General features: G+C 36.9%; 1 protein-coding gene across 4 annotated transcripts; it reads left to right on the top strand.

Annotated features, from left to right (window-relative positions):
• Nucleotides 1-693: 693 nt before the first annotated feature.
• Nucleotides 694-21,415, top strand: ube2q1 (ubiquitin-conjugating enzyme E2Q family member 1). 4 transcript variants are annotated; one of them, XM_055174071.2, is made up of 13 exons: nt 694-1,221; nt 7,828-7,932; nt 10,603-10,725; nt 10,966-11,013; nt 11,122-11,262; nt 13,439-13,523; nt 13,607-13,667; nt 13,765-13,855; nt 14,005-14,063; nt 16,028-16,076; nt 16,928-17,023; nt 17,678-17,744; nt 19,349-21,415. In XM_055174071.2, the coding sequence occupies exons 1-13, from the start codon at nt 1,063-1,065 to the stop codon at nt 19,378-19,380; spliced, it is 1,116 nt and encodes a 371-aa protein (XP_055030046.1). In that variant the 5' UTR covers nt 694-1,062; the 3' UTR covers nt 19,381-21,415. The 4 variants fall into 4 exon arrangements, with proteins under 4 accessions (XP_055030046.1, XP_055030044.1, XP_055030045.1 ...); XM_055174069.2 differs by having other exon boundaries at nt 11,122-11,277; XM_055174070.2 differs by having other exon boundaries at nt 11,119-11,262.
• Nucleotides 21,416-25,349: the final 3,934 nt, after the last annotated feature.

Genomic DNA, 25,349 nt, shown 5'->3' with positions numbered 1-25,349 from the left:
GCGCACAGCTCCACCTAGTGGAATATCTTGGAAGTGACGTAGAAGTATACTTAAATGCATAAAAATGGGATGCTATGTGTTTCAATATTAATTATTTAATTAAATGAAATTAAAGCTGCAAGACTGCTACTCTTAAGATTTATGTTTTTGGGACAACTATCTAGCTTTTATTAGTATGTAAATACAGGTCGCACAGGTAGACTTTTACTTGTTTTCACGGAGGTATATCAATTTTATCTCTCAATTAGAGTTTCGAGTTGTAGCTTTGATTACCTTAAAGTTAACGATTTCTCACTGCCCTTCGCGCGTGTCCGCTCACTTTTTAGAGTCTTCTCATGGACATTCATGGTGTTTCCTATGTCCATCATGTAATTGTATTAAAAACACCACTAATGTATATAACGTGTTTTAATGCTTAACAAATTAAGGATAAACAAACACAAATATATATTTTTAAAGTTGTTTATCCTTATTTTGTTAAGCATAGATTAATAAAAAAAATTTATTTCAATTTTAAGCATTTACTTTCCCAGATTATTTCTAATGTTAGCAAAGGCTTGAAACACAATACATTTTTATTGTATTTTTCCAATTAATCTGTAATTAAATTAATTTTATTTTTTTGGACTTTTATAACATTTATAATTTACATCTTAATGTTGTTTATCCCGTGCGCAGTGCATGCTGGGACTGCGGGTCCTCCAGTCGTACCTCCATCTTTAAACCCCAAAGAGAAAAAAGCTTCCGCTCAGCCGTATACACACAAGAGCCTGCGTATACATCTACATTTGTGCCACATTAATCCCAAAATCTGCGCTTTAAACTGTTTAGACAGATTAGTTAAAACATGGGACAGCCACGGGAGGCATGCTAGATGTATCAAAGCCTTTATTTCTGCATTGACATCCATAAAAACACAGGCGGAAAAAGCATCGAGAGCTGGTGGCCTTCAGCGAGAGAAAAACATCGTTGATTTTAACTGCGCATCTCTGATTCTTTTGTCTATTTCTATCTCTGCTTTTTCTTCTCTACCTCCCGATCGCCGGAGATGAGTAGTGGAAGATGTCGGTTTCGGGACTGAAGGCTGAGCTGAAGTTTTTGGAGTCCATTTTCGATCCGAACCACGAGCGCTTCAGGATCATCGATTGGAAGCCGGATGAGCTGAGCTGCCAGTTTAACGTGACCGGAGAGAAGCTGCTTATAATTCACTGCAACATCACGGTATGAGAGAAAAATCCCATCTCCAAGTCATCTTTAAAAAAATAACACAACAACAGTATCGAAACCTAGAGACCTACCTACATAGTTAGCATTCGTGGGCGCGTTGTAGTCCCTAGGTAGGCAGCACAGATCCCTAGGTAGAATCCGGTGGTTAGATAACTTAAAATCTAAATCCCAAGTAAATTTCCGGTTACTTCCTGCCCTTATATTACAATGACTAAACAAACACATCGTTTTGAATGGGTTTATGTTGGTAAGCATCATCAATATGCTTTCATTTCTTTGTATTGACATGTAAACACGTCATGCTCACTGTATCTGACTGGATTAATATTAATAACATTGTGGTTCAGTGGTATAAGGTCTATAGTTTTAAGTGAGTTGGATAAAAAGTGTGTACTTTAATTATCATTATTGACCCAATTTTGCTGTCGTTGTTTTTCTAATTTCCGGATGCCATTTTCTGTTGCGTGAGAACGGCATTGACGTGAAATTACCACACATTCACTCCACTGCTCGGTGTTTTAAAACCTTGTGCCCTGCCTTTCTAGGCAAACATTTTTGGGCATGAGTGGGCGTATGCAGCTGAGATGACTGTCCTGTAATGCCCAAAAGGCAGTCTAGGCAGGCAGCACCCAGTTTAAGAGACATCCCTATCTTTTGTCATCATAGTTACTGTATAACACATGACTTACTGTAAACTGCTTTTGTACAAACATCATACAGTGTAGCAGATCAGCTGTTGTACATTCAAATGGATAGAAATGTTTTGAAACTTCTTGTTTTTATTTATATTCATATTTGAATGTGCATCATTTAGTGTTTACTTGACCTTCTGCACTATACCTTACCAGCATAAAAAATAACATTCATGTGGATTATCATAATGTGTTACAACTACTATTACTACTACTGCTACTTATCATAATATATTATTAATGCGAAATTAATTGTAACACTATTACTATTACTGTCAGAAGATGAACTCCTGTGAATTTGTGAAACGTTATGTTTTCGTTAATATAATGAACAAAGAGTGTTTTGGACGCATGAAAGTAAATGTTTTTTTCCTGAGCTGGGTGTGTAATGCTGGGTACACACCAAAAGATAATCGGGCTGATTTTGGGCCGATTTCCACCCTTCCGACAATCCTAGCTATGTCCCGATTATCTTGATGGTTTTACAGATTAACTTATCAGATTTTCCCTTGGGTGTGTTAAGGGTGTCCATCGGAAGAACATTGGAGGCGCCCCAATCGGGAATCGTAAATATTAAACATGTTTAATATTTACGATCAGAACTCCTGATGTGTGGGGGGAACCCCGAGGACAAACGCGCGCACGCTTTTGAGATATCATGTGAAACGAAACAATATCCAATCAGAGAGTGAGATGATGGAAAACGGAAGCAGTCATGGCCCAGCACAAAGTAAAGTTGATGCAAAGTGATCTTGTACAGACCATGTTCCCGCTGTCTCCATGACTTCACCTAAACCCTTTTCTTTTTTCCCTTGAATTTTCTGTGAAAATCATTCCAAGTATCTTCCTGCGTATCGTCCGTCATGCTTATTCTGAAGTCTCACGAGATTTCGTGAGATTTTCTGTGTTCACAGTCGAGACTCTGGTTGAAAATCTGAAAGTCTTTTACACATCATGGCACACCACACACTATAGGTGCAAAACGGATAAATCTAGGATTTTTTATTCTCATATTTGTGCGCGACTGGACACGCCCGGTCACTGTCACTGGATGCCACCGAGCTTCCATTTAAATCAATGAGATTAGCAGTAGCAGAGCGACCCAGTCGCTGCTAATGTGAATGCGGCTTCAAGCTGCATTCAGACCGGCGGCGACTGGCAGTGGCGGAATGATGCGGTCTCATTGATTTCAATGAAAGCTTGGTGACATGAGCGACAGTGACCAGTGGCAACAAAAATTGAGAAATGTTTAACTTAATACAAATTATGAGCGACTTTCGGGAGCGACTACCAATTAGAACGAAGAAGTGGAGTCACATCATTCGTCTCTCATCAGTTACTGGAGTGGAAGTTGCTCATTGGTTTATGGCAACTAGATTTAGAAAAGCGTTTTTTTTTTTTAGAGACGAGTGACACAGCGACAAAGCCGCTTATAATGTGAATGTTCCTTTAGGGTGTTTTCAGACCTGAGCCTTTGTTTTGGAACCTGGTGCATTTTCACCATTGGTTGGGTTCATTTAGGCATATGTGAACACAACAATCGCAGTCAGATCTGCACCAAAACTACTGCTCTGGGACATCGGGAACAAACAAACTCTAGAGCGGTTTGGTATAAGTGTGAAAGTAATCCGTCCCAACAGACAAAGTCTATCTTATTGCTTTTTTAACCGTGAACATACCTGATGGCTCTTTGGTGACGGATTCTGGTGAGGATGTTAACTCCATTCAAAACAAAAGCCCGCCTCTTCCCTATAAAATGGCTTCAAATTGCTTTTCTCCGCAATGGCTACAATCTAACAATGTTGTCTCGCCTAAGTTTTCATTCGTGCTGACAATAATTATAAGTAATATAACCGCACTTACCAAAAAATCACACAATAATCCCGCAAAGCTGCTGTCTGTCAATCCTGGAAAATAAATAGATGCACTCTGACCAATTAAAGGAGGGTTTACTTGCACAGGACTTGTATTAACAAAGTCTGTTTCGTTTGGAAATGTTGCCTTGTGATTGCAAACCGAATTAATATAAAATTGCAACATGGTAGCCATTTAACCCACGGATTCCGAACAATCCTTCTTAGTCCAGGCTCACACTACAGGATCTTCTGGATAGGGTGGCCATTCGTGCCAGTTCCGCCGGACACGTCCCGAACATGTTTTCGGTTCAAGTCGCATTGCTCGACCGCATACATCATCGAGGTTTTCACATTTCAGTTAAAATACATAAAAAAATTAAGATGTATTTCTTTTAAGACATACAATCATTGTAGTTTCATTCTTACTTTGAAATGTAAAGGTTGCTTTTCTGAAATTGAACCCGAAATATTAAATCTTAATGACGTATGCGGTCGACCAACGCGACTTCCGGAGAACGCACCCGAAAGCATGTTCGGGACGTGTCCGGTGGAACTGGCACGAATGGCCACCCTACTTCTGGAAGGTTCTTAAATCTGGATGCAGCATACATATAAAGAGAGTCTTAAAAGATTTTCTTCTCTCAAATCTAAAACATGCTCACACTACTAGTTTTAAAATTCATTACAAGATATTATTATTATGCCAGAGGAAGTGCTTTAGGTGACCTTAAAAGGAAGCAGATGTAAACAAATGGAGATTGTGACAGATTAATTATTCTTTTTAATGTTTTGCTAGCACACAAAACCTAGGCGTTTTTTCCTCAGCTCTTGTTTTTGACTGAATGGTCATGATTTTCACAGATGCGTTATTCAGCCAGTCGTGTTGTGTCCACACTTCCACAAGCTGTTTCTTCATCTCCACTGTATGTCAGACACGTAGAGCAGTTTGTTTTCAAAAGATCTGACATTCACCTCTGTCTCTTGTTGGCTATTATTAAAGTACTGATGTAATCATCCCGATTTAAAATCCTAAATATCAAACATGTTTGATATGATCATGGATTTGTTTGGGAGTAGATTGGTAAACGCCACACATTACATGATAATCTGAGCCAAACATCGGAACAGATGGCTGTCATGGACATTATTTTCTCTCGGATTTCTCCTGGAGAGGAAAATCGGGGTAAATGTAGTAAAAGATGCTTTTAACATTAGTAAAAATATTAATATGCAGTGTAGATTTGTCTACAAAATTTATTTAAATTGTATTATAAACCTTCAAATCTGTTTTAAGATTAAAAGACACAAATTAATTCAGACTTCTCACTGGTTCTGTACTTCAGTTTCTGCAGTATCATTATAGGCAATGTGACCCCACTATGGCTGCTAAATATAATTGCTTTTACGATGCATTGCGATACTTACAGTTGTGTTCAAAATTATTCAACCCCCCAATGCTGTTAAGGGTTTTAGGGAATTTAGTGTACATTTGTAATTGTATTCAGAATGAAATCCTACAATGACTTCTTAAAGAACCATATGCAACTAAAATGACATCAATTGGTTTTGTAATATAGTAGTAAATGTTTCTTTTGTGAATTCTTCATTGACACAATTATTCAACCCCTTAAAGCAGTGTTCTTCAACCCTGGTCCTGGAGGACCCCCTTCCAGAATGTTTTAGATGTCTCCTTAATCAACACACCTGTTTTAACTTATCAGCTTGTTAGGGAGACATTCTGGAAGGAAGCTGATGAGCTGGTTCAGGTGTTTTAAATAAGGAGACATCTAAAACTTTCTGGAAGGGGGTCCTCCAGGACCAGGGTTGAATAACACTGCCTTAAAGAACTACCACTCTGAAGAACAGAGGTTCATTGAAGTGTTTTCAATCAGGTATTGAAAACACCTGTGGATGTCAGGGAACAGCAACAAAGCCTAATAAGCACCAATTAGGCAGCTTTAAAATGACTGTGATACTCAACTCCTTCTAAACATTTACTGGTGTGGTTACAAACATGGTGAAGTCAAAAGAATGGTCCAGGAAGACAAGAGAAGAGGTGATTAATCTTCACAGGAAGGGCAATGGCTATAAAAAGATTGCAAAGATGTTAAACATACCTAGAGACACCATAGGAAGCATCATTCGCAAAATCAAGGCAAAGGGCACTGTTGAAACGCTTCCTGGTCGTGGCAGAAAAAAGATGCTAACTGCGACTGCTGTGCGCTATGTGAAGCGTAGAGTGGAAAAAAGTCCCCGTGTGACTGCTGAGGAGCTGAGAAAAGATTTGTCAGATGTGGGTACTGAAGTTTCTGCTCAGACAATACGGCGCACCCTGCGTACTGAAGGCCTCCATGCCAGAACTCCCAGGCGCACCCCCTTGCTGTCTCCAAAGAATAAGAAGAGTCGACTGCAGTATGCCAAAAGTCATGTGGACAAACCACAGAAGTTTTGGGATAGTGTTATGTGGACTGATGAAACAAAATTAGAACTGTTTGGGCCCATGGATCAACGCTATGTTTGGAGGAGGAAAAACAAGGCCTATGAAGAAAAGAACACCTTGCCTACTGTGAAGCATGGTGGGGGGTCAATCATGCTTTGGGGCTGTTTTGCTTCTGCAGGTACAGGGAAACTTCAGCGTGTGCAAGGTACCATGAATTCTCTTCAGTACCAGGAGATATTGGATGACAATGTGTTGCAGTCTGTCACAAACCTGAGGCTTGGGAGACGTTGGACCTTTCAACAGGACAATGATCCCAAGAATACCTCCAAATCAACTATAGCATGGTTGCAGAAAAAAGTCTGGAACATTTTGAAGTGGCCATCGCAGTCACCAGACTTAAATCCGATTGAGAACCTCTCTTGGGACTTAAAGAAAGCAGTTGCAGTGCGCAAGCCTAAGAATGTGACTGAACTGGAGGCTTTTGCCCATGATGAATGGGCGAAGATACCCGTAGATCGCTGCAAGACACTTGTGTCAAGCTATGCTTCACGTTTAAAAGCTGTTTTAACTGTAAAAGGATGTTGTACTAAGTACTAAGATTGAATGTCACTTGGGGGTTGAATAAAACTGATAATGATGAGAGCACAGAAAAGACATTTGTGGTTATTTCATTATAAATGTTATGTTATATTTGTCTGACCTACACATGCCTCTTTGATGTAATTGTAAGCAGGATGACTGAATGATCAAAATCAATGTCAAACCGGCCAAAACAATCAATTTCAGTTGGGGTTGAATAATTTTGAACACAACTGTATGTGAACAATTACTGCATCGATGCATAAAAACAAATAATTTATTATTAATATAGCAGTGTGCATGTGCGTCTCTCTCTGTGAAGCGCATTTTATATGTTTTTAACTGTTGAAAGTTATTTGGGATATAAAGTCTAAACATAAACTAAAGTAATAATCCTTAAGTATTTGTTCAGTTTTATGCGTTTCATGCGAGCTGAGGCAAACTACACCTTTTGTTTAAAATATAACCCGCTGCATCTTGGCGGCTCTCTCGTGCACGTGCAGAGAGCTGCGCTCTGTCTGAAGTCAGATCACTAGGTAGTAATCCTGTTTATGATATGCTTTCAAGGAGTTGTAGCAATACATCCCTCGTGTTTAAAATATAAATCGCGTTCCGCTGGATGGATGTTTTTAAAGGCACTTCTGAGAGTTTATTTTCCCCCGCTTGGCAAGCCGACCGGACGTGACATGGGGGCATGGCAGCATGGACGATCCAATTTTTTAATTCGAAGTTCGAGGTTGTGACTTAATTTCGATCGATTTCGATTTAAAATCGAAATCGTGACATCCTTAGTATTTGACAAGAAAAATGAGAAAGTGCTCCAACAGTAAAAGTGTTAGGGGAAACATACTTACCTCTGCAGTAATATTAAAATTTGAGGATGCAAAGCATCGTTATGCATTGTGATATTGAATTGAATCGAATCGTCAACACTATAATCGTAGCCAAATAGAATCCTGTGACCTGTAACGATTTACAGCCCTAGACCCCACCACTTTTAAAGCTAACCATTTATTGTCATCTTATTTTCCAGGAATCATACCCCTCAACACCCCCGATATGGTTTGTGGACTCCGATGACCCCAGTCTGACTCAAGTATTAGAGCGTCTTGAGGATGTCAGGAAGGGCAGTACAGTGGTAAGTTTCAGTATTCTCAAACATATATGATCAATAAAGCAAGGTTCTTGTAAGATCTACAGATTTCCATGTTGTCTCATGCTCAGAATTTGGTAGGATGTTGTCATATTTGACCTTTCATTGCACAAGTCATTTGTAATATACACTATAAATTCTAATGGTATTATCTATTTAAACTCCCAACTGTGGGTTAGAGCAAAACAGGTGTTGTAATCATGATGCATTTAAAAGCAGTAAATAGTAATTACCACCAAATCTACACGGTAATTGAGTAGATTACACAACAGACAAAATAGTGTTATATGAGTTTCTATCATTCAGTAAAGCCCACGGGATTATCACCACACATTCTTTAGAAGTGGGCTGACTCATACCTGGCTGTAGGTAGAGCTTTATAACACAAATAGCCTTTTGGGCTTTTCATGCTAAGGCTTTGTTTCTGTCTGCTATATGTGTTGTCCGAGAGCAGATTTAGACCTTAGCCTGATTTAATGTATATTTACGCAGTGATCTGTCAATTGAGCTGTAGCAACACAAAGGTCCTGGGTTTGATTATCCCATTAAAACACATACTGAAGTCACTTTGGACCATACAGTGAAGAAGAAAAGTATTTCAACACACGCTATTTTTCAAGTTCTCCCACTTAGAAATCATGGATGGGGTCTGAAATTGTCATCTAAGGTGCATGTCCACCCTGAGAGACATAATATAAAAAATCCAGAAATCACAGTAGGGATGGTGTTCTTGGGATGGTACTCATCATTCTTCTTTCTCCAAACACGTTTAGTGGAATTATGACCAAAAAGTTCTATTTTGGTCTCATCTGACCACATGACTTTCTCCCATGACTCCTCTGGATCATCCAAATGGTCATTGGCAAATTTAAGATGGGCCTGGACATGTGCTGGTTTAAGCAGGGTAAACTTCCGTGCCGTGCATGATTTCAAACCATGACGTCTTAGTGTATTACCAACAGTAACCTTGGAAACGGTGGTCCCAGCTCTTTTCAGGTCATTGACCAGCTCCTCCCGTTTGGTTCATTGTTGATTTCTCACCTTTCTTGGGATCATTGAGACCCCACAAGGTGAGATAGAGCCCCAGACCGATGGAGATTGACAGTCATGTTTAGCTTCTTCTATTTTCCAATGATTGCTCCAACACTGGACCTTTTTCACCAAGCTGCTTGGCAATTTCCCTGTAGCCCTTTCCAGCCTTGTGGAGGTGTACAATTTTGTCTCTAGTGTCTTTGGACAGCTCTTTGGTCTTGGCCATGTGAGTAGTTGGATTCTTACTGATTGTATGGGGTGGACAGGTGTCTTTATGCAGCTAATGACCTCAAACAGGTGCATCTAATTTAGGATAATAAATGGAGTGGAGGTGGACATTTTAAAGGCAGACTAACAGGTCTTTGAGGTTCATATTCTAGCTGATAGACAGGTGTTCAAATACTTATTTGGAGCTGTATCATACAAATAAATAGTTAAAAATTCATACATTGCGATTTCTGGATTTTTTTTCTTTTTTTTTTTGATTATGTCTTTCACAGTGGACATGCACCTACGATGACAATTTCAGACCCCTCCGTGATTTCAAAGTGGGAGAACTCACAAAATAGCAGGGTGTTCAAATGCTTATTTTATAAAATACTTCTTTGATGTTTAATAGCTTGTATGCTTTGGTTATTTGGAAAAAGAGCCACATTATCTAAGCCTCCTTTTGTGTGTTTTACAAAGTTTTCATTTTTTGGCTTTGTCTAAGAAACACATGTGCATCTGTTCTACACATAGCTTGTTTTAAGTCTTTAGGTCATGTTATCCCCCAGGCAAATTTAGGTAAACTTCTTGACAATGTAGTGATTCAGTACATTCAATCATCTTAAACATGACTCCAAATTAGCTGTCAGTCACTGTAACCGCCAACACATTGTTTATTTATTGTTGGTTTATATGTAATTCATCAAGTTGTTTTAGGCAAGGCAAACACTGCAGATAACTATCAGGTTGTTTTAATATATTTATTAAACAAATTGAGGTGTCATGCCACATAGCCAAACTGTCAGATTGGCCCTGTGGTTGTTACCTCCTGGGCCTGTAAAGCCTTATTCATTTTCATGTGTTGGCTGATGTTAGGTATGTGTTACATGCAAGTGAAATTATATCTACGTTTGTTGCAGCTCTGTGACCGAGGCTGTCCTCAGCAGATTGAAAGACGATTGGTTCTGTGTTTCTCGTGTGCACAAATTACCCATAAAACCCTGTTATTCAAACCCAGCAAAGGCAACCAAATCCTTTTATGAGATTTATACATAATATGTGCTAGTAATGCATCAAAATGCAATGCAAGGGGCTTTGTAAAACTGCTTTGGGCGTTGTTGGCTAACTACAGGGTTCCCACGCTCACAGAAAAGTTACAATATTTGAAAAAGTTCATTTGCATTTTGCAAGTCATGCAAATGTCATTTCTGTAGTGAAAGTGTTTTTTTTCTTGTTTTGCATTCAAATCTCATGATGGTGTTATTGGAGATATTTATGCAAAATTATCATAATTAAATTTTTAATTACAAAGCTCTTTTAGTTCTAAAATTATTTCCAGTCATTGCTGTAAAACTCATGCAAAATGACAGGACCATGTGTGTGATGTTGCTGCTGATGCTGTATTTGTTATTTTAGCTTTTGCAGCAGTTAAAGCGGTTGATATGTGATCTGTGCCGCCTCTACAACCTTCCCCAACACCCTGATGTAGAAATGCTGGACCAGCCCCTCCCCACTGGTCCTGTCAACCAGGACAGAAAGGTGCGCATTATTTTGACATTGATTAATTAACAATCCATTTTCTGAACCCACACTTAGTACTGATATACTGTTTTTGAGTCATTATTGGTGAGCATGATGACCTCTGGTGTTTATGCAAGATCTGCTGAATAATTCTTAAAAGTTCTCCTTTTGTTTTGAACAATAAGCACAATAGCACATGATTTTTGTGTGACCTCTTGAGTCAAATTTGATTTGATGTTAACTGGAAATGTTTTCTAGCTTGGGACCACAGATGATGTGACATCAGAGGAGGAAGAGGAAGAAGAGGTTCATATATTTTTTCCTCATTTCAGATATAATAATAGTATTGAGCTTATTACTCTCTTCTGATCTGTCTCTTCTTTTACTTCCTGTTTGTGTGTGCTCCGTCAGCAGGACATTGAGGATCTTGATCACTATGAGATGAAAGAGGAGGAGCCTGTGGATGGGAAGAAGTCAGAGGATGATGGGATTGAGAAGGAAAACTTGGCCATCCTAGAAAAGATCCGGAAGAACCAGAGGCAGGACCACTTGAATGTAAGTGCTCATTCGGTAAGGTAACTTTTCTTATGCTTTTGGGGTTCTGGGGGGTAAAATAAAGACACTTTATTCAAACAGAAATACTCACAATTTTAATAATACACATCATTTCAATACTCATAATATAGGGGTAAAACTAATTTACAGTCATAGTAATCTTTACACTCATATTTAATAAGGAATGTATGCAAACAGGGTTTATTTTGATGCCCCTAAAGGGATTTACCCAAATTTCCATCGTCATTTACTCCGTTTATCATTTTCAGGCTGCCTCAGTTAACATGTACTTTAATTATATGAAAGAAAAGATGCAATTAAAGTTGAGTCTTTTATTATAATTTTTTAATTTGGGGACGAACTGTTACTTTAAATCAGATATAAATTTATCTGAGTGTATGTTTGTGTATTAAAGCTGCACAATTAATCGAAAACTGAATTGGGGTTACAATTACGTGTGAAAGAATTACATAATCGCCAAAAGCCTCAATTACAGCTCTCAATGTGTGCTCATTTCTGTGCATTTTGGCAGTATGTTGTGGCACCAAACAGTCGTGAATCAGGGATTTTAAAATTGATAAGTTGACGTCCTTGAGCCATTTGTTTTGGATTTTTTTACTGATAACATAACTCCTGTAATTATTTGTGCTTTGCATTATATTATTTCGTTTTGGATGTTTAGAATTTACTGTGCACCTGCATTACAGAAAGTGAAGAAAACATTTCAAAATGTCAATGTAACGTCTATTAATCTGTAATAATAATCGCAATTACAATATCAAGATAAATACTCTGCAATTAAGATGTATGTCATAACCGTGACTTAACTCGTGGCACAAATCGGACATGACCCAAGAACATGTAAGAAGGAAAAAAGTGCATATATTTTCAGACCGTTTTTTGGCCTCATTTATGTGTGGATATAAATGATATGAATTGGATACATGCATACTCGTGTGCAATGCAAGCATACAGATCGGATATTCCCTTCTGAAAATGTGTCATACATCATTGAAAAAGCAACGCTGACAAATGACCTCAACTTATGTGGACACCTCCCACTCACATGACGGTTTTAGCAGCGCAATGGAGGATGACTTTTACACTTAGTAGAGTAATGCTGAAGTTTAGTGTCTTGTTACAAATAAAGCTGTATAATCTTGTATTTAAACATTGTATAATCATTTCATCTGTGTCCATTGCATATTGTGCCGTTTTACTTCCTCAGTGGTTTAAGCTGTTGTGGGTCAGTATGTCTACCTTGAATTGTTTTGCCAAGTGTTTAGTGTAAATGCAGATATCAGATATGAGTTGCTTTTAAAAGATAATAAATAAAAATCCGGATATAGGCAACCAATCAAGATCTGCAGTGTAAATCCAGCCTAAAGGTGGAGTTTAGTTACGTCACTGTCTGAAAACACATTAACTTAAGTTGTCCCAAACATGTATGATTTAGAAGAACAGAAGAGTAAACGGCCGTTCACATTATAACAATAACTATATTAGCGTCCACACTACCGGACAATAACCATAACTTTATGCTAATTCGCTCGTGAGGCACAGTGCTCGCACATCATTTACCTTCAATGGCATTGGCTAATGTTGCATATTTCCTCTAATAAAAATACGTAATTGTTCACATGTCACTAAATGTATAAATATGCTATTCTTGTTGCATTTACACTGTGTTTGTGTAACTCTAAACAGTGAATCTAGTGTGATCTAATATCTTACTTTTTGGCGTAGTCAATGTAGTAGCATAAACTGGATACCTTAGGTAGTTTTATGTTGTGGACCTCTGCAATGAGCTTCTCCACCATATCATCTGTCTTTTTAAATGCGCGTGCACTTGAAGTTCAAATAGATTGTGATTGGCTGTAATTGGTTGATCAATTATCAGTTGGGAAAAAAATCGCCCAGGAAGTGATCCCAACGATATCGTTCATTGTATCTTTATCTTTATCATTATAGTCCAATTTTCTCTATAATATAAATTTTATTACTATATTTTATATATTATCGTTATAATATGAACGGCCATTAACACTACTAGAATTATACTTGATTTTAATAGATTTTTTATAATATACTTTTTTTGCAAACTGTCACTTTATATTGTGCTGTGACTTCTTATGTTTTCTCTGTTGCCTCTTTTTGTTTTATTATTTCTATGTAGGGTGCTGTTTCAGGATCTGTTCAAGCATCAGATCGTCTCATGAAGGAACTCAGGGAGATCTACAGATCTCAGAGTTACAAAAATGGTACGAATGCCCGACCGGCTGTGAATTACATTAAAAGCAATGACAAATACAATTCTCTGAGCGATCTGTGCTTCCTTCTCCAGGAATTTACTCGGTCGAGCTCATCAATGACAGTCTGTATGAGTGGCACGTAAAACTAAGAACGTAAGTAGCCAGTTTTTCTGGTCATATTTCTTTAAACTTTCAAGTTTAATAGGTCAAAAAGTTGACCTGACAGTATGTCTGATGTGTGACTGCTCAGGGTGGATCCAGACAGTCCTCTGCACAGTGACCTCCAGGTGCTGAAGGAAAAAGAAGGAATGGATTACATCCTCCTCAACTTCTCATACAAAGTGAGTAACAGTGCCCAGTTTTGTAAAGACACCACATGTTGTTCACCCAAGCAGCTGCTTGTTTAAAACATGTGTCTACTCTTTTCAAATGGGGAAAGATGCTTTGTTTGGTCTTTTGTCCAAGTAAAATGTCTTTTGTTTGTCTGCAGGATAATTTCCCCTTTGATCCCCCATTTGTACGTGTAGTTTCTCCTGTGCTGTCTGGAGGGTAAGACTGCTTTGTAAATTGACTGATTTTATTTTTGTCTCCTGGTATGTATAAATCTTATTAATAATTCCTGTTTAGTTGACAACTCTGTTTTTGTGGTTGCCTTTAGTTATTCTCTGAATCATTCACATGACACTTTTGTCCAAATCTATATATATAATTCCACCAGCAAGGAATATTAAATGTGAATGATTTTATGCCCTTTAGTAATGGTACCACAAGGCATTGTTCATTCACTGCCGGCACAGAGCCAGTGACCAATTTGTTTCTGACCAGCAATGATTTAAACTTAAAACTTGAAGCCAGTGGAGAAAGATGAAGAAAGGTGTGACAGTTGAAAACCAGTTGAGCTGCTGTATTAGTGACATTTGCATGCAAAACCATAAATATTTTCATATTTGTACACATGAACAGATTTGTATAGTCTTTATTACACATTCAGTGTTATAGGCAAATGATTCAGTTCTAGTATAAAGCAGTATTGTGCAGATGTTGACATTTAATATTAGTGTTTTTTAATGGGTCTTTAATGGCCAATGCCAATATTAAAGCGTCCAAAACACACGCTGTTTCTGCATTTTTGATGTTAATCTGGAGTACCTATAGAGTAGTATTACATCCTTTATATCTTCGAAGATTTATGAAAGAAAGATAAGCTTTACCGAAACTTTCCGATAAAGTACGGAAAAAGGAGTTACTAACGCGGGAGGAGCGAGTACGAGTCATGCAACACTATACAACACTGTTTAACTTATGATTCACTACATGTTAGTGTCATTTATACTGTATAATATGCACACGCCTTTCCAATATAAGACAGAAGTCTTACCACATGCAACTCATGACCCGGTTGGGACTTTTCAATGAATTCCAGCGCATCAAACACACACGCAAAACTCCGCTGCTACCTCGGATAATAAACTATATCCATTGTTTCCATAAGGCCTTACATCCAAAAAACACACTTCTTCTTTCGTGCCATTGTTGAGTTTTGAAATTAAACAAAGCTGTGTCGCGTGATGTGAAGTTCTAGCGTAAATAAGAGACAAACAGAAAATTTGTGAAACTACATAAACATCTGTTAGGCATAGCATTTTTAAGTATATCCCGTTTAAGTACTTAAAAAATTAATAATTTGCATAATAAGACATAATTAATGTGTATCTGACTCACGGTACTGTTTGAATAAGTGTGTTAAACCAGTGTGTTGTTGTGTGTAACAACATAACGTCATGTTAAAAAGTAAATAATGATTGGTCATTTTACTGTCTGTCAGACTTTGGCTTTACATGAAGTGATTCTTGAGTGTCTTTTAATAACAAACTTTTAAATACAAATTTAAGAACTAGAGAAATGTACTGGCCGATTGAAAAGATTTTTCGGTCGATGTCAATAAAAAAGTCAAATATCGGCAGATATATCGGCCTCTGCAATATCAGTCTATGACTAGTTAATAGGGATGCTCCCATCAATCGATGCTTGTTATGCTTCTCTATGAATTACGTTGAAATGTCGCTACATCCAAAAGCCAGAGGGCGCTCTCGTGCCGAAACTCAATAAGCGTGCAGACGAAGAACCATACACACGCAGCTATGACGCACAGCTCCAGGAAATGGCTTAATGATATATTTATATTGCTGTTCATCAAACCTTTTCAGGTATTTTCATGATAATAAAGAATATGTATAATGATTATGTTTGACGAGTGTTGCTTTTTCAAATGCATGTTATAAACGATTCCGAACTAACAGCGATTTCAGATTAATATGGACTTACTGATCAAAAGCGTAGTACATGAAATAGCTGTGAATAAGATCGGCTGTCCATTTCAGAATAGTGATCGGCCATGTATTTTTAGTGGATGTCGGCATTGATCGGAGCACCCCTACTATTTAATATATATTTAAAAACAGGTGTGAATTGCTAAAGCATTCTAAAAAGTTTTTTTATTTTATGTTTTTAAGTTATGTACTTGGTGGAGGAGCTTTGTGTATGGAGCTACTTACTAAACAGGTATGTTTTTGTCTAACAGACTTAAGAGAAATATTTAGATTTATCATTGTAGTGTGATTTTTATGAACTACATTACTCGACTTCACTAACTTGAGGGGTCCTATAAAACATTTTTGATATTTTCCCTGAGGAAAATTTCTAATGTTATTTAATGTTTTTGTACCAAAAATGGTTCATGACACGACAGCACCCAAAGTCAGAACTAACTAACAGTTTTTCACTGGAGGTCACACACTGGACGAGAAGCAATGCGTCCCTCCATCTATCTAAATATTGAACACATTATTTTCTATGAATGTACACACACCAACGGCGCCTCACAGTGACACTGCTCTAATCCCTGCCGTGCCACATGCATAGTTTAACATTAAATAACATCATATTTGTCCAAAATCGTTAACAATTAACAAAGTAACTAACTAAAAAACGAACACATATTTTGCATCTGGGAGTAGACTCTGTCTGACTAAGTTCGTGCTATTGAATTTGCACGTCCGGTTGCTGTCCTACGTGCTGCACTTCTCGCCCAGTATGTGACCTCCTTAAAGTAAAACACCACCGTTTTTAATATTTTACTATGTTTTTACATCAACAAATTAATACATATTTTTATATGTGCACTTAATCTTTGTAAAGCAAGCCGTAAATGTGTAAGCATTTAGCCTAGCTCCATTCATTCCTTACGATCCAAACAGGGATGGATTTAGAAGCCACCAGACACTTCCAAGTTTTCCCTATTTATTTATTTTGTCACCATACTTACTCATGTAACAGTCTTTATTCATCAGGAATAAGTGCGATCATGCGCAAAAGTAATTTTTGGCTCAGATGTGTTTGGTTTGTTCTCACAGGGCTGGAGCAGTGCCTATTCCATAGAGTCTGTTATAATGCAGATTAATGCCACTTTAGTCAAAGGAAAAGCAAGAGTGCAATTTGGAGCCAATAAGGTAAATAACTTTTTTATATTATTTAACCGTGTGTTTGGTGAGGGCGTTAAAAGTAATGCATTACAATATTAAGTTACTCCCCCAAAAAAGTAACTAATTGCGTTACTTAGTTACTTTTCATGGAAAGTAATGCTTACGTGACTTTTCAGTTACTTTTGCATTACTTTTTCTTGACTTAGGCTTGATCTTTTTCAGGCCTTGCAGGTGTTTTATAATTGAAAAGTTCTGCATTCAGAAATTGCATATTTCCATCGCAAAAGTCGAGCACTGGTCTGCCATCTGAGTTTCTGACTCAAACAGTTCCCACACAAGCGTGTACGCATAGAGTGCATAATGTGACTATTTTTTGTTTAATTTAGTACATATATATTTTTATCGAATTAATTAAACTAAAAAAGTAACTTGCATTGAAAAAGTAACTCAAATATTAATGTGTACATTTAAAAAGTAATGCGTTACTTTACTCGTTATTTTAGAAAAGTAATGTTATTACGTAATGCACGTTACTTGTAATGCATTACTCCCAACATTGGATATATGTGCATTTGGCACGTCTGCAATTAAAAGCCATTATGTTCATGTGACTTTATCATAAAAATCTTATCCAACACGCACACTGATTTACTGTTTTGATGCTCTTTTCTTTTATTTCAGAATCAGTACAATCTTGCCAGAGCACAGCAGTCATATAAATCACTGGTGCAAATCCATGAAAAGAATGGTAAGAATTTCACACAGCATTACTTTTTTTCTTTCTAAAATAATGTTGTATTTAAAGTGAATGGCTTTTTATTACTTTTATTTGCATTTTGTTATTATCTTATCACCAAAACAATGCTTTTATAATTTCCTAAAGGTTTGGCAAGGGTTGTAACTAGGGCGGCATATGTACTTATGACAAATGTAGTGTCAGTTATGAGGCGTTTTTGCTGACAATATTAAAGGCAGGGTCCATGATCTCTGAAAAGCCAATGTTGACATACCCCTACCCCAATAGAATCTGGACCATCTGTTGATAGAACCGCCCCACACATACACAACCCAGGCAACGATGTTGTTTAGTAGACACCAGGGTTGGGAAAAGTTCCTTTAAAAGTAATGCATTACAATATTAAGTTTTTAACTCCCCCAAAAAAGTGACTAATTGCGTTACTTAGTTACTATTCATGGAAAGTAATGCTTACGATTTTAGTTTTGCGTTAATTTTTCTTACTTGGTTGACGCTTGATCTCTTTCAGGCTTTGCAGGTGTTTTTTATGATCGCAAAATTGTCAAGCTCTAGCCTGCCATCTACATTTCTGACTCAAACTGTTCCCGCTCAGGTGCACAGTGCACGAAATTCTACGGTAATATGTTCAGTATAATTAAGTACCTTATTTTATTTTTAAATTTAAGTAACTAAACTGAAAAGTAACTCGCATTACTTATTTTAATAAAGTAACACAAATAATAATGAGTACATTTATATAGTAATGTGTTACTTTACTCGTTACTTCAGAAAAGTAATATTATTACGTAATGCGCGTTACTTGTAATGCGTTACCTTCAACACTGGTAGACACGCACATTACTGCTGATTGGCTGCAAGTGTGTTTTGGTAGTCGGCCCGACTCCCTTTTCCAAAACTTTTTATAGATATTGTGTACTCTGCCTTTAAAAAGGAATTGCAAGTTGTATTTGCAGTTGCGTTTCCTGCTTGTGGGTGTAGAAACTGTGACTTAATTCAAACGGTTGGCATTTCTGTTTACACGAACATACAATGTATGTCGAATTTCAAATGGAAAAGCAAACTCCAATTGTCAATTGGATTTCTTATGTCTTTCGAGTTACAACCTTGCCATATTTTAATCTCAATTGCAATTCACCATTTGTTATTTCATTTCCTCTGGTGTCGCGTACGGAGCCTGACAAAACTCAAATGAAATCGCAGTCCCCTTTGCATTTGCGTTTTCAATGCATGCACATAAACTTGTCCAGAAGTGGGATAGTATAGTGTTTGTATTTGGATGTCAAAGGTCATAACTCGAAGGAGATAGGAAATTCAATTACAATTTACTTTTTCATTTGAAATTTGACATACATTGTACGTTAATGTAAGCAGAAATGCAAACAGTTTGCATTTGCGTTTGAATTAAGTCGCAGTTTTTACACCCACAAGTAGGAAACGCATTTGCAATTCCATTTTAATATTGTCCACAAAAACGCCCCATAGTCTGTATTGCATGTTACTATTATTTGACAGATTTGTTTTGGCAGCTTCTTTGTCAATTAAGTTTTCAGACCAGTCTGTTTGGTCTATAACGTGCTATGCTATGATCTCCACAGGCTGGTATACACCACCTAAAGAAGATGGGTAAACTACATGCATCCTGGATTCAAACATGGACAAAATATCATCCTGGGGTGAACATCTTTTTCTCTTTTATCCCCACTCATCTATCCTGCTAATTGGAGACTTTATGTGAATAATGAAGAACCTGAGATCTGATCTGAGGAGCCCACCTTATCGTGTCTACATGCTTATCTGGTCTCTCCCACCAGCATGTGCTCTCTCTCTCTTCGCTCTCTGTCTCTCTCTCTCTCTCTCTCTCTGGCTCTTTATCACCCATCACATTTCAACAGGATATTCAAATTGAAAAAGGTTGATTCTGGTCAGATACGACCTACCTGAAAAACCTGTGCTATGCGACCACTTTTCCCAATTGTTCGGATGTTTTTGTCATCTCAGACATGATTCCAGCAGATCAGTGTCGTCGTGATGCTCATATGTCCTCATACAGAATCCTCTATAGAAACTGTGACATAACAGTGAGTGATGGGGATTTCCAATTTGTTATAGGCTGTCTGCAACTTTATTTGTGAAGATCCTGCATCTAATCGTTGAAAGAAACATTTTTTGTTGCACCACAGTGTTGATTTTTATTTTACTGAAAGAAATGGCCATTTCTGGCAAGTTGGACTGCATCTTTATAGTCAAGTAAACCTGTAAAGATATATTTTCAAGAATTGTTTTATTAAAACCCCACAGAGGTGGACTGAACTTCTGACATGCCACCTAAAGCAGACAATATAGTCCATTACTAGAGTAAGAAAACAAATTACACATGGATCTACAAAAAAATACCTATCACAGGTTTTATGAATGCACTATGACTACTGCTGTTTTGTTTGATTTCTTTCGTTTTGTTTGCGAGTGGATGTTCACGTGTATGGCTGTGCCGTTATGGTAATGGCATCAGATCATTCCTGTTTATCAGTCTCTTAATGCCACTCTGCGATGCCAGTATGCTCTTGGGAAAGCTTTTCCCGCTTATCGCAGACATATAGTGAAGTATCAAATGGATGGTGGCATATAAATTCGCAAGACCACCATTTCCTTATAGTGGAAATACAAACTGGCAGATTTTGTAAATCACGTTTAAATCTCAATCCTAATTGCAGTTACTATAGGGAAACCTTGGAGGTGACCAAAAATGCCTTAAAAAAGGAGGAAATTAATGAGCGGAATATAACTGTCTAGTTTTTGGCAAACCCTACGTCCGTCCTGCTGTGTTCCTCCACGCCTTTATCTCCAGTATTCCTTATTCCAGTTTCTCATCAAAACGGAGTTGTTCAGAAAGCTAAGGGAGTTATTAGAGATGCAATCTGAACGTTTCAAGCCCTTCATTAGTGTTAATATCTTTATGCAATTTGTTTATAGACAAGCCTGGAGCTTTTGCAGTTGGTTTGTTCTATTCCTTGGTTGTTGTTCTTAAATGTTTAGACACTGTACTTGTGTTTACAGCGTCCTGTTTTGCAAAGCTGTTGTATGCACTGGGGAGTGTTAGGCTGTGCCCATACATTTGTAATGTACAGGACAAAACAAGCCTGGTTCACTTTTTTTTTTATTTAGGTCAATTTGAAATGGCATTCAAGCAATAGTTTGAGTCCATACATCAATGCAGAAAATTGCAAACTGTCACATGACTCATTCTGGTGTAACCAAGTACGGATTATGCTAGACCCCACAAAATCCACATATTATATCACCATCTGATTTTACAGGAAGAACTCCATGAGTGTTTCAAATGGGGAAAGTATTTGTAAACTGATTCCTGTTCAGGTCTTAAGGCTTGACGGATCCATTTCTTGTCTCGAGTAAGTTGTGGTGTTATCGCAGGTATCATACATTCTGAGTTATGATAGGCATGGTGGGTTTTTTGTATATGATGGTTTGAGATCCTGGTTTCCTCCACTGTGTACCAAGTGTGTGGGGAGGGGTAAAATGAGTTATGCACTGTTAGCATGCTTTGGTTTTATTGCATTTTTTTTTCCATTGTAAGTGTAATTTTGACCATGTACAGTACAATTTGTAAACTTGCATCAAGTTTATGAATAAAGAATTTTAAGAAATACATGTCTCATCTCATCGGGTTGCCAAAAGAAACCATTTGTAAAACTTTATTTAAAAAAACTTCTGTAAAACAAATGTTAGTAATATAGCTTCATACACTGCAATTACTTTGGGTCCAAGGAAGTTCAGACAAGGGAAAAACCAAGGAATAGTTACTGAAAATGTGGGAAAATGATTAAATTTTGGAATTGCAAGTCAACTGTAGAGTTTCGGACATTGGGCTCACAAGATATAGACCAATTTGTCATTATTGCCACCTAAAATTAAATTTAAATATTATATTGGCCCATATCTGTAAAATGAATTAACATCCAGGCTTTGTTCTGAGAGTTCAACTAAATGTTTTTGAACTTTTTTTAGATAACTTTTTTACCTTACTAAATTACAAATTTCAAAGTTGTATGTTGCAGTCGTGCCTATACGTGTGTGTGTGTGTGTGTGTGTGTGTGTGTGTGTGTGTATATAGAGAGAGAGAGAGAGAGAGCATTTCTGTTTTACATTGCATTTGGTCTAGTACCAGGCCTTCATTTCTGTGTGGAAATTTTCAGATTTATACTGAATTCAATTATTTTTATTAACACATGAAAAAATATATATTTTTCCTGTTGCTTTAAATGTGGGGTCTGGCTGACCCCAAACACAAGGAACGTTTTCTGACTGATAATGCTTGAAAACTTGCAAGATCCCACTGAGATGAAGGGGTCCTTTTTTACCAAGGAAATTTAAAGTGGGGTCATTCTCAAACGCTCAAGGTTTTAGTATCTTGAAAATATTTTTGCTTACCTCCCATTGTTAACGACTGTGTCTGTGTGTGTGTGTGTGTGTGTGTGTGTGTGTGTGTTTGTCCATTTTCAGTAATGATCAGATGACAGGAGGAGAGATGAGTTTAAAAGCAGGACACAGAGGATAGCTGGGATCTACATTTTTTTTTTACATTTTACAGCAATCACATGCATATTTATGTCCAAAAACTATAATACAATAAAACACGGAAAAAATCTGAGATTGATGTTTTAACATAATGTAATACCATAAAGGCAGTGGTTGTCATACTAATAATCATTTATGTATTTGTATTTTACCTGACAATCACTATATCAGATATTTATATTACACACTAAGGCCTATACTGTATAGAATATTACACCTTTATTGTCATTGCACAGCTGTAGCCTACTTTGAAATTTAAGCTTTCTAATAGTTTATAATTTTTAGATGGTAGTACACACATGTAAACAAATATGTACAAAACTATGTGAAGTTAAATATAAACTTATATTAATATGTTTAATATTCATCTAATTGCTTCTGATTTTCGTGCTGGCTCGATCTGCACTCCTGAAGTGATAACACCTTGCAGGGTTAAAGTTGAAATCCTTACATGTTATACTGTGAAAATTCAGAAGAGAGTAAAATCCCTGATAGCCTATAAGCTTCATACCGGACACAGCAATGCCTGCAGTAACCACTGCGTCATGAGGCGTTTTAATGATGAATAAGCTCTCGTTATTACGTTTATATTATAGCACTGTGGTATGTTTAATAAATAATATTAAAACAATCAATTGTATTTTAGCAATCTAATACTTTCTAATTCCCCAAAGAAAACCGCTAGTAAAGTACATTTGCAAGAACATTAATATAAGTTAGACCGGAAGAGCTTTGCCCCCCTGAGATTTTACCAGATATAAGTTTATAATATTGATGTGTACATTATAAATTATTTATCTGTGCACTTCATTCTTTTTTTAAACAATTCAGTAAACAATATTTTATTTTATTAAACAATTCATGTCCCCTAATAATCTTTAATCAAAAATGCTAATCTCCCTCCCACCTCAAAATCATCTTTACTTCCTGTCACAAGAATTGACGCAATGTTGGAGCTTCCGAAGACTTTTTATATTATTTATTTATTATTATAATTATTATTATTATTATTATAATTATTATTTACTTTTTTTTGAAGACCAGTAGTTTTTTATAACGTCAACCAGTTAACTATTAGAAATAAAGTCTGTCCAATGATCATAGTGACCCTTATTTTCTGTATGTATAATAGCCATTTAATATATTTTCCAGCGCTGGCACAGACATTTCACAATTGATAAACTAAACTTAAATGGCTGTACTGATGTTACGATTTTCAATATCAATTGAATAGTAACCATAACAAAATATTTCAATTTAAAACAACCCCTTTATGTATTACTTTGTATTAAATCATTACATTTATAAACTCTACACATACATAGCCTACGTTTTAATCCAGTGGTTGAATCAATCTTTTTCAGATCTTTGTGTCCAGCAGGTGGCAACATTATCCCACAAAAATAAAGCTACACTTACACACTTTTTTAAGTCATGTCATTGCATTTTTCATTTAAGTAATTGGCCCGAATAAATGTACATTTTAAAACTAATTTTTTATTTGTTCAACACATTGACTTTAAAAGTTCTTGTGGGAAAATAACACGTTTTAGAATCAGAATTCCTCATTTATCCAAGACCTTATTGCAATTAAATTATCTACTGACTGCCGTTATTTTTCTCTTCATGCCATTGTGCTTTCAAAAAAGCTTTTAGAAGTTCACAGGACACAGGGTGAAGTGCACTGCTCTAAGAGGGTTTCGTATAAAGATGCATGAAAAAGAAACATCAATTGAATAAATCATGCCCAGGCAGACAAGCGCAATATAAACAGATAGAATTGAAGAGGCAGAATCTGAGCAAAATGCTGGGCAGAGATGCTTGAGGAGGTTAATAGCCCATTGTTGATATAAGTCCCAATTATACTTGCATTTGTTGTAGTGTACTTTTCCGTTACAGTCCTCTACAAGAGGACAGACATTTCATGAGCTGTTCCAGGCCAAGCTCATAGTTTCTCAGAAAAAAAGTCTTTAGGTTACCTTTAACGAGACAGGAAGATTTTATGACAAAACATGCTGAGACCCAGTTCAGGAATTGGTCACTGGGGACCTCAGACCACCCCAATGCCTTTCAGCCTGGTATACAAAACTAAAGGACCTTAGCACACACCAGCAATTCAGAATCAAATTATCCTTATTACTTAACATAGGATATATTTGATGGGTCTGCCATTTGGGGTGATGGTAGAGACCTAAAATAACATCACAAATAGATTCAATTCATAGTTTGTATCACCTCTGCACAAGGTCAGATCTAGATATACCAACCTTGCTCTCTGAGACCGCTGATTGATAAACTGTCATTCATTCTCTCTGGACTGTGTTAGCTTTAATCCCTGGACCATTGACACACCAGACAGGTCTCAAATCTGTGCCTGCACTAGTATGATAGCAGGCGCTGTAAGATAGATAGTAACAAAGTGATTATTTGATCCCTGTTGCCGGTGTTTCATTTATATTGAATAGTGGTAAATTGAATTTCTGTGTATGATATAAATTTGGGTGAGAGCAACTGGTCAGTTCCTTTCCTCGCTGTCTGCGTTTTCAACTTTAGTTGTCTTGCCTGCGGTCATCTCTAAATGGACTGTCCTGCTTGTCATCTCATTGAATTGACGGTGTCTGCTGGGAGATAAGGATGGGAAGTTCTGAAATTAAAGCACCTAAAAAAACAGTTACAACCTGCAGTATATTTTTCTGTTGACTGCCAATGTCACTGTGTGCTAAATGCAGTTTCTTTACCCTATACATGATAATAACATATAGGACTAATAACATCAATAACCTACTTTCATAGCCAAGACATTATACATTTACATTCTGTATATAAGAATTGAAAGAATTAAATTACACGTCTCATTCGTATGTGTATTTTTTTAACATGTAAGCAAAGTAAAGACTTCTGGGATAATCTAAACCATAAATATTGTCATGTTTACCATATTCAATATTTCATTTTCCATCATGGGTTCCTGCAATTAGATATCTTGATTCAGTCAAAATTGCT

This window comes from Misgurnus anguillicaudatus, chromosome 15 (genome assembly GCF_027580225.2).
Source record: "Misgurnus anguillicaudatus chromosome 15, ASM2758022v2, whole genome shotgun sequence".
NCBI classification, from domain to species: domain Eukaryota; kingdom Metazoa; phylum Chordata; class Actinopteri; order Cypriniformes; family Cobitidae; genus Misgurnus; species Misgurnus anguillicaudatus.
This window is presented reverse-complemented; position numbering and strand designations above follow the sequence as displayed.